Below are 14,895 nucleotides of genomic sequence, written 5' to 3'. Positions count from 1 at the left end.
TAATGACGAAGACACAATTTGATGGGTTCAAAAAGCAGGGTAAGCAAAAACCAAAAAACCACATGATGGCATTCCCATAGAAGCCAATATCTGGTTTCAGTGAAACAGATTATTTGTCCAAGTAATGAGGAAATTAGGCTATATTTGAAAAAGACAATTTTACTTTTTAGACTGTTCCTCTTGAATGAAAACCTTGTCTTGAGAAGCATTTTTAGTCTTTCAGATCAAATGCATTATAGTCAAAATTGGACGTCCCGCTTACTTCCAGGACCTCCAAGAGGTGGTCTGTGGTTCTTTCCCTTTTCTCCTCTGTTTTATCCTCACAACCCTGAGGCTAAACTGAGAAATACTGTAGCAAAAGCACTTCAGGGCAGGTTGGGGATTTGAATCTTTCCCTTCAGATACGTATATTGAACACTTGCATTATACATTGCATAGAGTACAAAATGTTTCATCTACTTTACCTTATTAGCAACCCCTTAAGTTAGTTTTAAGTAGGTTAATATTGCATTAGTATTATCCCTATATTTTAGAAGCAGGGGCTAAAGTTGGAAGGAAGTTGCTGGTTTAATGTCACCTACTGAATTTGTAGTTTAAGACATTTGAAAGGGTGTTTCTCACTTAACAGTTCAACCCTTTTAAACAACAAGTCTCTTGCTCATTTTCTGGGCTCCAAAGCAATAATGTTCAGTTTACTGTTTTGGTTTTTAATAAGCATATAAACTATAATGAAATAGAAATCCTTTCAGCATGCATGGTGTACACAATCCCTCAGGACCGTATAATTTTGGGATCAAACAGTGCATACCTCTACATTGGCCCTCCAATCTACCGCACCAGCGAGGATCTGAGCAGATATGATTATGATTTCATTCAGTCAGAGCTGGCAGCCGCCAAAGGCTTCAGTGTAGACAAACTTGGTAAGCATCTCATTGTAGTCATTCTCCTGTTAAGGTCTGCAATTTTAAACTTTTCATTGTATCAAGGTGCTGGTTTTTTACTGTAAGCTCATTTGAAAGTCTGTTCAATTAGTGTGGATGGCCTCCAATGGATTCCATATCTTAATAACAATCAGACAGATAAACAGACCCATCACTGTATTCCAGTATTTCTCATCAACCTTAGCAACTTTAAGATATGTGGACCTCAGCTCCCAGAAGTCCCCAGCCAGCTATTCCAAGCAGCATTTTGCAAAGCATAGAACTTGGACTTGAACCTGAAGTTCACTGGTGCTATCCAACATCTTAAGCTGATTCTGTATTTCTGTGTTTAGATAAATGTCTCATCAACAAATGGATGTTTGCACCATGTGATATTCAATGGAAACTGGCAAAAGCTGGCAAAAGTTGAAATCCTTCATACGTTCCAATAAATTATTAATTAATTTCTCAAATAAATGAATAAATAAATAAAGGCTACTTTGTTTAGTCTTGACCATGCACTGCTTTTCTGAAAGGTGCTGCAAACAGGAAGGATGGCAAGCCAGATCCCAGTGTCCTTGCTGCGTTCCATGATTATATTAAGTTAATGCCATTGGTTGCTGAAGCAAATCAGATGAGTATAGAGCTGAAGAAGGTATGGCTTGAATGTTTCTCTCTTTATCACATTCCTAGACTTTGGGGAGTTGTAGTATTTACTGAAGGTATCCCATAATGTAAAGGAAAGATGGATTAGAGCTATATGATGAATAGACATGTTAATTCATGTAAAATTGACTGAATATAAAAAAAAGATTTATTACTGTGTGAACAAATCTGAGAAACTAAGTCATGACAAGACAGAAATCTTGTGAATGGATTAGTCTCATGTCTGGAACTGGATGCACAATCTGTTCTTGGCAGAGTTGCACATGCCTGAAGAACATGAGAACATGAGTAGCTTGAGGGTACTCCTTGATTCAGTTGTGTAACCAATTTTTGTATTGTCATTGAATGAATAAGAAAAATGTTTGTTTCAAAGAATAGTATATTGTTGTGACTACTTATGTTCTCAAGTAAATAATGTTGCAGAACAGTTAAAGGAATCTAACATTGGAAACCTCTTGAAAAGGAAGGAGAAACATTTAGAAATATGTATACACAAGAATATACAAGAATCTCCATGAACTCATTCAGTATCTCTGGTAAATTCACTTTGGGTGCCTGGGACCCACCTTGATCCTACATTGATCTGCATAACTGACTAGGACAGAACATGCCCAGCATGGTTTATATTTTTTGCATGGTTCAAGGTCTGTCCATGCCACAGTATCTCAATTGCTTTATTAAAAAGAAAGCTGATTTGTGTGGCCATGCTGCTTCAAGCTGAGTACAGGCCACCAGCTACTTCTCAAGGACAGGGATGGACAACGTAATCCTCTGCTTGCTCCCAGCCCACTGGGAAGGCAACCTTTGACTATATTTTCCTTCCAGACCTCAACAGTTTTCATCTTTTCAGATTTATCCTGGCTCAAACCATGTTGTTCAGTTCACCTGCTTTGTTTCCTGTTATTGTAAAGAAATACCTTCATTCTAGTTGGCTACTGTGAACAGGGTAGCCAACCCTTCCATCCAATCATTTGTCACTCTGTTTCATGGCCAGTTTGTCCTAAGCTGCTGGTCTGCCTCTCCCTTCTCAAGAAGCCTCAAATAGCAAACCTCTGTTTTCCCCCCTCTGTTTCACTGTGAACCTTTCTTGTCTTGTTGTGTCTTGTCTTTTTTGCAAGTTTGCTGGTGAAACAGTGTAAAGTGTAGGCTTTTTTTTTTTTACCAATTTACTTTGGAATGTGAAATTTCCTTCCTTCCTTCCTTTCTTCCTTCTTCAGCTGAAACTAAAAAGTGCTCCACCAGTTTCATCTCACATCTCAAGTGACAGGAAGAATAGTAAACTCTAGTGTTTTCATTGTTTTTCTTCTTTTTTTTTAAACAGGCTCACCTGTGGATATACTAGGCAAAAAGCTGTAAAGTATGAAGGGTGTCAACAGAGGGGGGTTGATACAAAAGGTCTGTCAATGGAAAACAATTGTCCTCAAAGACCCACCCATGGAAAGGAAGGATATTTGTGCTTGTTTTTTTAGCATGAGTGGGTGGGCTAAAGAAGCAGGAGAATCCCCCAATCAGGCCTGTGGTAAACACAGTCCAGGCTATCACCATGGCCAAAGTGGAGAAATGGGTTGAAATGTGGAAATTCTTATTATGGCTTCATTTCCAGCCAGTTTCTGCACAGGAGTCAAGTGCCTTAAGGCCATGATGTAAAAAAACCCTTGGTAACAGTATGAGAAAAATTTCCTAAATATTGAAAACAGGGATATTAAATTAAGAAAAGAAAATTGGACAATCAAATGGAAGAAAGCAACTCTTAGAACAGCTATGCATCTTAGTGTATTTGTAAGATTCCTGCTTATTATTTTGTATGAAGAATTACTTAAACTGATGCTGCCGAACAAAATCTGTTAATTGTTTCCAGTTCCTTCAGTGATAACAACTGGTGCCTCCACCTCTTAAAATGGATATACAGTACCTTGCTTACACTCCCAAACTTATATTTGCCTGTTCCTAATTAGTTTGCTTTTAATAGCTGTCTAAATTTATGCCAAAGTGCTACATGACAAAAATATTGTGTTGAGCTTTTCTTGAACAGGACCTAAAGTTAGAACTGAAAGTGAAAAATCTAGCATCCTCCGACTCCAGAGGTTATGACCTGCAAAAGGAGATCATAGTTAAAGTGGTACACAAAGTTACTAACCAGGTACAAAGTCTCAGCTATACCTACCTACTTCTGTATTAGCAGAAGATTGCATTACTCTAACAATGCATTGAACTGCGGCTTCAATTTGTTCTGAATTTTCTTCTCCCATCTAAAGGCCTTTTTGGTGCTCTCTAATGATTGATCCAATTTTGAGTGAGGTTAACCCTGATGCCAAAGCTCCAGATTAGCTATTCAAATGTAAAGATTTATTTTATGATATTGGATTTTCTTGGTATTCTTGGACAAGGATATATGCTGCCTCTGTCTTCCTTTTTTCCCCAGTTTTTATTTATTTATTAAAGCATATGAGTTGAGAGATATATCACAGGAAAAAAAATTATTTCAAATATACAGATACTATTATCCAATTAGCCATTAAAGGAGAAAAGACAAAGTAAGATTCATTGGACACACTTCAACTCCCACCCCACTTAGTTTAAATAAATCTGAACAATGGTGGACCAAATACATCTAGGGGCTATTCACTTAGAAGGCAGATTTATTTATTTGCTCATCCCTGCTGATCTTTATTAACAAAACCAAAAAGTAACAATCATAAGCTATGTGTTTGGCCTCTTTTCTCAATAAGAGTGGAATTGAAGAGATCACAGTTTCATAACAATTTCCAGGACTTTTGACCAAGTAGAGATTTCTATCTATGCTGCCTCTATCTTTTTGAAAAATACATGTAGTTTTCAGAGTATAAAAAATTAAGATGGAATATGATTGGTTTTATAGGTATGGGTTTGGTCAAAACCCAAGTTCATCAACAGAAAATTTTTAATGGAAGAGCTTTATCAGCAGTTTTTAGATGGAGAAGATGTGCAAGTTGACAAAGAGAACGATCCATTTTGGGATCCTGTGGAGGCAATTCATCTAGGATCTGCTCATATCTGGCTCCAATCTCTTGCTTATTGCATGAAACTTGAGGAACAAATAGAACTTCTGAATTCTGAAGGAGTGGAGGAAGCAATCATATTGATCAATATTATCCCATGCTTGCAAAATGGGAGGTAAATATTTATGTATGTAACTGGAGAATAAAAACTGAGCCCAGGAAAGGCTATGGTACTGAGTAGAGGCACCCATGGGGGTCAGGTTGTTGGCTGTGATCATGTCATTGAACCCCCTTCCTTTTTTATGTGTATTGCCATCTTGACTTTTCACACACACACACACACACACACACACACCCTATTGATGCTCCTGGTAGTGAGAGAAGGATATATCTACAGTGTTAGTCCTTCTTTCTTTAAAATGTCCCTTTAGGGTAAGCACAGATGATGGTGAAGCAGAAAACGTGAGGGCCAGACCTCTCTCCCTGCTTTAAAAATGTTGAAAGCCCGAGAAGCCTGTTCCCTGTGTACAGACTCTTTTGCTTTATTTCTTTGTCTAAAAATAAAAACCCCAAGTACAATAAAGAACATTTGAAAAAGTAGAATTTAGTTTAAATAAATAAATGGGAAGAACAATTAAGCATGAATTTAAATCTGATTTGATGGAAAGTTTACAATTTTTCTTGAACATTTAAGGTGGTACCAGTATACCTAACACAAACCCATGGTTTAGTGCTGCTCTGTTAGCACATGGCTTCCTTCTCCCTTCCTCTGGCTCGTCTCAAGGAAGAGATCAAAAGCATTTGCTTCTGCTTTCAGCTAACCACAGTTTATCATGTCTGAACCAGGGCATGTGGGGAATTTTAATAATGGCATATGGAATATGCTAAGTATAGGATAGTAGATGTTCCTGAATAGTGAGGATAATTCAGCATTCAGAGTTAACAGTTCCTAATTTGGATAGAATGCCAAATGGTTATTTGAAAAGAGAAGTAATGCTTCTGGTTGCCTTCCATGTAGCCATCTCAGAGTGTGAGGTGGAAAGTCAGAACAGGTTCGTGGCAGTCTTCACATCCTGACAGGATGAATGTCACTACTCTCTTGCATGCCATTCTTACCATTTTTTTTCCTCTCCCTCCACTCCAAAGACCCTTGACAGATGATGATATGATTATTGACCCTTTGGAATTGCTGGGCAGAAGGATTGATTTCCAGATTCATATTTTTCAGTGCCTTGGAGTTAAATGGATTAAAGAAGTTGCACAGAGGGGAATTCAGATTGGGTATTTTTTTTACATTTGTCATTTTAAAATGAATAGTGTTTTGAGTCTCGCATTTTTATTGTTTAAGGTATGTGGTTTTACTGTTTAATGCTTGATTTTACTTTCTCTTTTTAAAGAAGATTGTTTTGATTCTTTTTATTTTTTGGTTCTGGGCTTCTTTCAGAGGAAAAGGGATATGAAAATAAATAGTAATAAAATAACTGACTTTTAATTGGATTATTTCTTCTTTTGCATATTTAGATATAAAGTTTATGATCTCCCACACTCATTATACACTAAACCTGCTTGGAGAAATGTAAATCCTAAAATAGATGAATTGGTTCAATTTTCATCCATGAAGACTTCCCATGATTTTTTGAATTACCTGCAGAGAAATGCTTTAATTGTTGACTTGTGGGGACTTCAAGGTATTATTTTAATTTCAGCTTTATTAAATTACCCCTGAATCTTGATAAGCTTCATATGCACAAATATATAAACCTGTCTTTTATAGTTTTTTTGAGACAGTTAACATTAAAAATCCTTTACTCTTGGTCTTCTTAGCCCATCCTGGCAACTTCAGCTTGCAGAAACGCTTCAAAACATTAAACCAAGGGATATCACACATCCATGACTTACTCCCTGCTCAATGTCAAACCTTTCCCTAAACTTTCCATTTATTCTCACTCATGCTTTGCTTGCTTTTCCTCATTCAAGTTCAGCTATCAGCATGACACCATTGGCATTATTGTTCCACTACAAATTTCCACTATTTTAACATTTCTGCAATTACATCATCAACACTTGCAGCCTTAACAGTCTCACTGAATTCATAATTTCCTTTTCACCATTTTTTCTTACATTCTAACACATACTTTCCATTCTTCAGTGTATTTTTATCATTCCCAGACAAATCTCTAAAATATTCCTCACTTTGGTTTCTCCCAGAGTATTTCATGACATTTATTTTGAATTCCTTTCACTTCACTAACTTGTTTAGCATTTTTCACCCAGTTCCAAAACCGTTTTTTAAAAATTTTTCATCCCACTCTGCATTTTCTTTGCTTCTTTTATTCTTAATGACTCTTGGTTCTGTTGACTACTGTACATTCTTTGCAACCATCTATTTTCTCTCCATCCACATTATACAATAGCTTTCTCTCATCCTCATTTTTGTTCTGCAATCATTCTCCTATGTGCAATTCTTTTGTCACCCACAGCTTCTTTCTCCTTATTATTCCAGCAAACATCCTTTTCCATATTCCCACTAGCAACTCCACAAACTTTGGTGTCACTCCGTAGCATAATTATTTTTATTTCTTATTTTCTTGCAATGATTTTATACTGCTCAATCCAGAGATTTTTTTTCACTGTTTCAAGCACTTTCCACATCTTTTCTCCTTATGTCCATTTTCCATTCATTCTGTTGGGAAATTATCAAAGTTGTAATACTTATTCACAAAGATTAGCACTTCCTCTTCCTTCAGTTCTTTGATTTTCATTCTAGTTACTTGCAGTCCTTCTGGATTGTCCATGCTTGACGCTATCAAAAAAAAGTTTGCCCCACATTCAGGATCTCCCATCCTTTTCCCCGTCACTAACTGTCTCCATCATAAACAATCACATCATTCACCTGCTTTAAACTCTGATTTCTACTTGGTTAACTATTGTTATAATTTTGGTTTTTAATGTTATTGTTCAGATTTTTAATAACTGGCTATTCAAAATTATTGTTTAAGATATTTGTTTGCTTTGTTAATTAGCTGCCTGGAGTCCTTGGACAGAGTATAAATTTTGGATATAAATTGATGTGTACATATGAATATACACTTATGCTTAAATCATGTATTCAAAACAGACATTTTCTTTCTTTCTTTCTTTCTTTCTTTCTTTCTTTCTTTCTTTCTTTATTTATTTATTTATTTATTTATTTATCTAGATATAAAGAACTACCAAGAGGAAGTATACCCTCCCCCAAAAAGGAAAACAGAAAAAAATAGAAAAGAGATTTACACTGTATAAAATTAAAATAAATTTCAGGGTAACGCTAGATCAGCACTGCATATTAAAGTTTCTTCTATCAATTCAAGATTTCAAAGCCATTATTAATAAAATTAATATTCAATAATTAACTAAAGCAGCCAGCATATGACTCATAAGTCAGAATGAAATATTAACAAAGGCTTCTATCTAATCTTAATATTCTATCCTTATTTAACATTTCAAGCAGAGCTAATATATTAAAACCTCATGTTAACAGAACGTTAACATATTACGATTATAATCCATAAATGGTTTACAAGTTGAATTAAATTCTGTGTCAGACTTGGTTTTCAGGTATGAAATTATTTTTAGCTGAGAGGCATACTCCCACAGAGTATTGAATTTGGCATTTTTCTAAAGAAGGAATTGTGTGTGATTTCCAAAAAAAGGCATAAAGTGCCTTTGCAGACATTCTTATATAGAACACTAACAGACAAAAGGGGCAGAGCTCGCATTGCGTTGCCATGACGCTACCTTCATCGTTTGTGGGATCCCCTCCCTCCGATCATGCCTACCAATCCCACCAGATCCAGCAGGCCTGTTAGGGGCCCTGTCAGTTAGAGAGCGTTACCTGGAGGGAACCAGGAAGAAAGCCTTTTCCGTTGCTGCACCTGCTCAGTAGAACTTTCTCCCTCACCCCCACCCCGAGATCAGATTGGCCCTGACCCATTGCAGGACCTTCTGGAACGCTCTGAAGACTCAGCCGTGTTCCCTGGCTTGGGGGCTGGAGTGTCTGTTGGACCTGTGAATTAGTTTTATTTGTGAAATATTTGTATTATGTTTATATTGATGGTTGGCTTTGTTGTTGTTTTCATCTCAGCTGCTGTCTATTTCTTTTGTATTTTTTCTTTTTCTTTTTCTTTTTTCCTTTCCTTTCCTTTCCTTTCCTTTCCTTTCCTTTCCTTTCCTTTCCTTTCCTTTCCTTTCCTTTCCTTTCCTTTCCTTTCCTTTCCTTTCCTTTCCTTTCCTTTCCTTTTGTTAGCCACCCAGAATCTTGTTTGAGATGGGTGGCCGTATAAATGGAAAAATAAATAAATAAATAAATAAATAAATAAATAAATAAATAAATCCATCCCCCTTGCCTCCCCAGGACACTCCCCAGGACATTCAGATCTATTATATCCTTTTCTGAGTTTTAGAAACATGCAGTGTAACTATGGTTCTCATTAATTCAAGCTGTTCAGAATTTTCTCATCTTATATTCCAAACTGCAATCTTCCCTATGCCATGATCTGAGTCACCAGGTGGGCTCGTAGATGTTGGCTTCCACTGCCTATCATAACTTTGGTCAGCCAAGGCTTTCACATAATACTGTTTAGTAAGTCAGTTTGCCAGTTTTCGCTCTATATGTCCCCTGGGCAGAATTATCTGCTAACAGTAAGAAGAGTACTGGTCAGCTGGGCCCCCTTTGGCTGCTATGACACAAATGCTACCAAGCCAAGCTTTATTTACATAAAGCCCAAATGTTATTCTAGGCAAGCTAAGATTTCTAACCAAGAGTCCATCTTGCAATCCAACGGATTGTTGCCTTATTCCCCCAACTAGGAGGTACTTGCAATGTACTGACATAGAGTTTATCCAGAGGTGGAAAACTGGTAGCCTTCCGAGTGTTGGTGTACTGTACTTCCCATCTTACCTCATCTTTAGCTAGGCTTATTGGATCTGTAGTTCAGGAACATCAGGAGTCTGTCACAGATTCCCCACCCTACCTTAGATAGTTGACATAAAGAGCCAGCTTTGCAAACCTGCAAAAGGAAATAAAAATGTATGTATACATGGATGTATGTAAGTATGTATGTATGAATGTATGTATGTATATATATATATGTACCAATAGAAGAGAATATATGTAGTTCAGAGTTGAACTGTGGAGTCCTTGGGGTTCTCTGAGCTTGGTTGTCTTGCAAACGTTTCGTTACCCGGCTAGGTAACATCTTCAGTGCTAAAATGGGATGGGGTTTGCTCTCTATTTATATACTGTGGCATGCCCTGCCAGTGTTGATGGGGGTGGGGGTTTTGTTTTGTTTTATTTTTTTCCCTCTGGTAGTTCCTTGATTAGAGTATTGTTTACTGCTGACTGTATGCCTGGTGATAATCTTGATGTTAATCTCTGCTTATCTGGGTGATGATTGCTGGTGAGGAGATGTTCTGGTCTTTTGTTTCCTTTTTATTGTCTCTTTTGAATAGTGTGCAGATGTTGTTTATCTCTATGTGCCTGTTGATGGCTGCCTTGTCTGAATACCAGGCTTCCAGGAATTCCCTCCCATTCCCTTGCATTCCAGAAACTCCCTTGCATCCCTTGCAAGCTAAATCCAAAAATGCAAGGGAAGTTCAAATTCAGTGTAGAAAGCTGTACAGTTGCCTTTCAGATCAAATGCACATTTAAAAAAAAAAAAATTTGGATGGTTCATCTTGCTTGTTCAGAATTAGACTAACACAGCCACAAAACTCTGACTCTTCTGTTGGAGACAGTTTTACTTGGTCCACCTTCTAACTCCTCTCAGAGCAATCATCTGTCCAGCGTGCTTAGTCTTCCTAGGTGACACTGGCTCCTCCATCATGCTTCCTTGTTTCCCTGGGATACTATACATGAGCAATATCATAATGGTAGCTGTTGGCTAGGTTTGGCATGCTTGCAGGCACCTGAAGTAGCAGAACAAGCCATCAGGTGAGGGGGAAGGAGGCCCACTCAGGGTAGCTGGGCCCAATCTTTTTAGAAAGATGATGTTAAGAATCTTTAAAATACAGGTCTGAAGCCTGAGGGCATATCAGTCCAATGCAGGCAGGGTTTGTCAGAATCACTTCTAGAACAATTAATGGTATTGGTACAAAAAGATTTTGTTGTCATCTAGAAAATAATATATGCTTCTTAACTAACAGTATTTTTCTGGTACTGCAGAAGGATGTGCAGAACTGAACTCCATTGAGGAAGGCATGGCAGTCACCAGCAAGGACTCATTTATTATTGATAATCCAAAAGCGGAGATTCTAAGACACGGTAGACTGGTGAGTGAGTGTAGACTGGCTTTGTTCATGAGCAGCTAAAAGTAGTTTATTCCTCAGTTCCATACAGCTCAAATGACAAATGCCACTATATACTTGGCCTGCTTTTTAATAGAGAAGGGGTATGGCAAAGAACAACAGAGGCAGCAGGAAGCCAGGAGAAAGAAGCCCAAGGAAAGGGGAAAGAGGGTCAGAGAGACACAACTGAAAAAGGCCACAATTAGAAAAGGCCAAGGAAATAGAGTAGACAGTAGGAAGTTGGGACAGTGATACTGGCAAGATAACATGTAATATGTGTGGTAAGGCTGGAAATATTGCCTGGAATTGCATCAGCCAGGCAAAAAAGACTCTATTTCCAGCCACTCTTCAAAACCCTCAAAGGTTGGAGGGGATAGTTGTGGCAGGAGTGAATGGGAAGAGAACGGTCCACCTGCTGAGTAGAGGGTAGATTGATGCTAGTGCACCCTCACTTTATTCAGGATATCCCCAGGACAGAAATTCAATCCTGCACAAATAGTTATGGGCAAACAACACGTTTGTAGGAATGGTATCACATCTCCCTTGCAACATAATAGTAGGAACAGATTTCCTAATGTGCCATAAGTTGGCAACTGATCTGCTCAGAGCTTTGAAAAAGCAACCAATATAGGGCTCTTGCCAGAAAAACTCCAATTGATAGGGATCCGGGATAAAAGGAACGAAAAAGACCACTGAGATGCCAGAGAAAAGGGGTGAAGGAGTAAAGACAAGGAGGAAGAAAATGGATTAGAGGAGTTCTGCCGTAAATCCCAAAGAAACCAGCAGAAAGGCAGGAGTAGGGGACTAGAAAAAAAGTCTACCTCTTCTGAGAGGAGAGTAGAAATAAGAGAAAGATTGATAAAGGAGAAACAAATTTAGAAAACAGACCTTCCCACTTTAGCTTGCAGCCCTGGACTTTCCAGATGGTTCCCCATCCATGCACTTAACCAGAGCTGTTTCTTGCAGTCACCTAATGCTGCTCCTAACTTTGCATACCCCATAAAGACATACCAGATATGTCTTTATTCATACAGTTCTCAACTGTGGAATTGTTTTTCAGAAGTGAACAGCTATAGCTTTTGAAGGATATCTAATAGGACTATGTGAAGGGAAGGGATTTGAATCCTTAGCCCATGCAACATTCCTATCTGGATCAGCTTCCCCTCTAAGCTTCTATTTTTAGAGTGATTCTCATTATTATAATAAGGAAAAATGACTTGTTTAGGAATACTTTACATCATTAGATCAGCCTTTTAAGATATTACTATACAGCAGCAATAGACTAGAGGATCTGAAGCTGGGGAAGATCATCCTGGAGAAGTTCTATCTATGTGGTTGCTAAGAGTTGACACTGACTTGATGCCATAAGTTCATGTCCCTGAAATGTGTATATCTGTAGTCATCAGTATACTGTAACTGCTTCTTGTTGATGCAATTTCCATCTGAATAATTGCATATATACATTCTAAATCATAAATAATGTATTTTGTTTAGGATACAGAAAGCCATATTGTTGAACTATATCAAAAGCTGTTAAAACTAGAACAAGAGACTGAACTACTCAGGGATATTAACAGAGCTCTGAGAGATGAAAACATACACTTGAAGACTAAACTGAATGAATATGAGGCAGAAACCCATTTCAGTAAGTATTTGACATTCATAAAAATTAAAATAATAATTTTCTTTACTTCAATTATGTTTACTTTGAAATTGCTAAGCCAGCTGCTACCACAGGCTACTGATAGCCCTCCAGATGTTGATGAAGTACAATCTCAAACATTCCTTAAACCAATTTGGAACTGCTGGGAATGGGAGTTCAGACTCCCCATTCCTACTCTTAAAATAATTATTTTATTAACTTGAGACAAAGGTGTGTATGTGTGTGTGTGTGGGGGGGATGGAATGATATCCAACTGGTTTCAAGTGAAATATTCATGTTTGGTTTTGCAATGGGGGGGGGTATTCTGAAGATCATTCATTTAATTTATGACATTTACTTTCCGCCTTTCATTCAGGAGCAAAAGCAGTGTACGTAACACTCTTTCCTCCTATTTCCCCCCATAATAACTCTGTGATGAAGGTTGGACTTGTTGGCCTCAAGTCACCCAATGAGATTCTGTGACTGAGAATGGATTTGAATCTGGGTTTTACTGGTGCCAGTCAAACAGCTTAAGTACTACATCAACCTGGTTCTAAGCTATGATGTATGACTGCAAGCATTACAACAAAATTACGATACATGCAAGAGCTTAATTTTGTTAACACACGTATCCCCAAGTTTCCTGCTATTGAGAATGATTGCAAATAGAGCTCCAAACAGCAGCACTCTCTACTGTAACATTTTATTGTGGGTCTCCCTTCTGTACAGTATATTCCTATTTTGAACATGTTGATGTTAATTTTTAAATCTTCTTATAGGTAAGATCTTAAAATCTCCTTCAAGACTCCATGTTAATAAGATAATTTCATCAGGATCAAAAGACAGTCACACAGCATGCAGTTCTCGGATAAGCTGTGACGCTGAATTTGCCAAAGCTCTCAAATCCTTCTACCAGAAAATGAATGTGATCAGAGGACAGTTCTTAGAACTACAGCACTGTAGAGCCCCGGTATATATTATAATTATCTTGGAAAGGCATGGATTACTCTCTTCTTAGTTTTAAAGTATTCATGTTATTTTCTGGGTGCCATTTCCAAGGGGTCTAAGTGTATTTCTCACCTCTTCACACTTGCTTCTTTCTCTAACAGCCTTTTATAGCCCCTAGATCACCAGTGAACGAAAATGTCCTTCTGTAGATCCTGGGTGGTTTCAACATTTAATCCCTTAGCAACTGGGGCAATTTTAGATTAGGGTCAAAATTAGAGTAAAAAAACCTTGAGTTGCTGCCAGAGAGGCCTCAAAATTGAACTCTAACCCTAGCCTTATCCCCTCCTGTTCTAAATATACCCAGATGTTATTGAAATCTAGGACACAAGAAATATTGTGTACTTTAACTCAAAATTGTTAGAGTAATATGATATATACCAACTAATATATTGTTATTAAGCTACATTGTTCAGATAGCTCTTATTCTATAAGCTGCCCATTTGCTGTTTTCATATCAGAGCTCCCATTTCCTTGAGAGGCATTATGAACCACACTGTTACTTAATGTTTTTACAATGCAATATTGCAGGAAAGAATGCTATGTATTTTGTTTCTAGGATGAAGATAACATCCACCTTCTTCGACTTTTTACTGAGAGACAATCATACTTGTTAAAGGATTTTGGAGAACAACTTGAGTCAAGTATAAGTAAACTTAAAAATGATGTTGCCTTAATAGTTAAGAAGAAACGAGAGGCTAGGCTACAGCAACCCATTAAGTGAATGTGGTTTACCAAGTAAAATAGTAGTGATTTGGTAATTATGTCAGTACTTTCATATATCATTATATATTAATTGCCTTCTAATTTCTTCACAATCTCAACCATTAACTTTTTGAAACTTTTCTTCCTTTAGACCTTGCTCATAGCACACAGAGTAGAACTCTGGAATGCAGTGTTATTGTGATAGGGATGGCACTGTGTGCCACCTTCAACTCTTCCCAGCGCTAGAGTAATAGGAGGGGGGGGGGGTTCTTTGCTAACTACGAACAATGAGACTTTATTTTTTAGCTCTCCTTATCAGTACTACAAGTCATTATCAAAGTTTAGACTTCTATATACTTATTTAGTTTATGTATATTTTGTTGATGACTTCATTTCCTCCTGAATTGAGAATAAACACAAGTGGATCAGAACATCCCGTTTCTGTTTAGGAATGTAGAAAAAGGCCTTCAGCATTAAGTATAAGGGTTTATAATCTTGCTTTTAATTTGGGCTAAAAAAGAAATTACAACTGGTATTCCCTTTTCCATTATACTATCTAAGGTAGGAGGATGAAATATACCATATTCTAAGCATATTATATCATGGTAATTCTTAAAATAGCTAAACTATGTATTAAACATTTATAAAACAGAAT

At 37.4% G+C, this 14,895-nt stretch overlaps 1 protein-coding gene across 1 annotated transcript in view; it reads left to right on the top strand.

Moving 5' to 3' along the window:
- LOC103048703 (kinesin-like protein KIF28) overlaps positions 1–14,887 on the top strand; it is a 34,256-nt gene extending 19,369 nt beyond the window's left edge. Inside the window, exons 13-22 of the mRNA XM_088144257.1 lie at positions 776–920; positions 1,457–1,575; positions 3,619–3,726; positions 4,465–4,739; positions 5,711–5,845; positions 6,086–6,252; positions 10,767–10,873; positions 12,383–12,533; positions 13,310–13,500; positions 14,095–14,887. Of these exons, the coding sequence (XP_088000383.1) occupies positions 776–920; positions 1,457–1,575; positions 3,619–3,726; positions 4,465–4,739; positions 5,711–5,845; positions 6,086–6,252; positions 10,767–10,873; positions 12,383–12,533; positions 13,310–13,500; positions 14,095–14,259 (1,563 nt within the window). The 3' untranslated portion in view covers positions 14,260–14,887. The remainder of the gene's footprint in view (positions 1–775; positions 921–1,456; positions 1,576–3,618; positions 3,727–4,464; positions 4,740–5,710; positions 5,846–6,085; positions 6,253–10,766; positions 10,874–12,382; positions 12,534–13,309; positions 13,501–14,094) is intronic.
- Positions 14,888–14,895: the final 8 nt, after the last annotated feature.

The sequence above is a fragment of the Python bivittatus genome, unplaced genomic scaffold, assembly GCF_059951505.1.
Source record: "Python bivittatus isolate LINGU-HERP-01145 unplaced genomic scaffold, Pbiv_v1 ctg000020_np1212, whole genome shotgun sequence".
In the NCBI taxonomy this organism is placed as follows: Eukaryota; Metazoa; Chordata; class Lepidosauria; order Squamata; family Pythonidae; genus Python; species Python bivittatus.
This window is presented reverse-complemented; position numbering and strand designations above follow the sequence as displayed.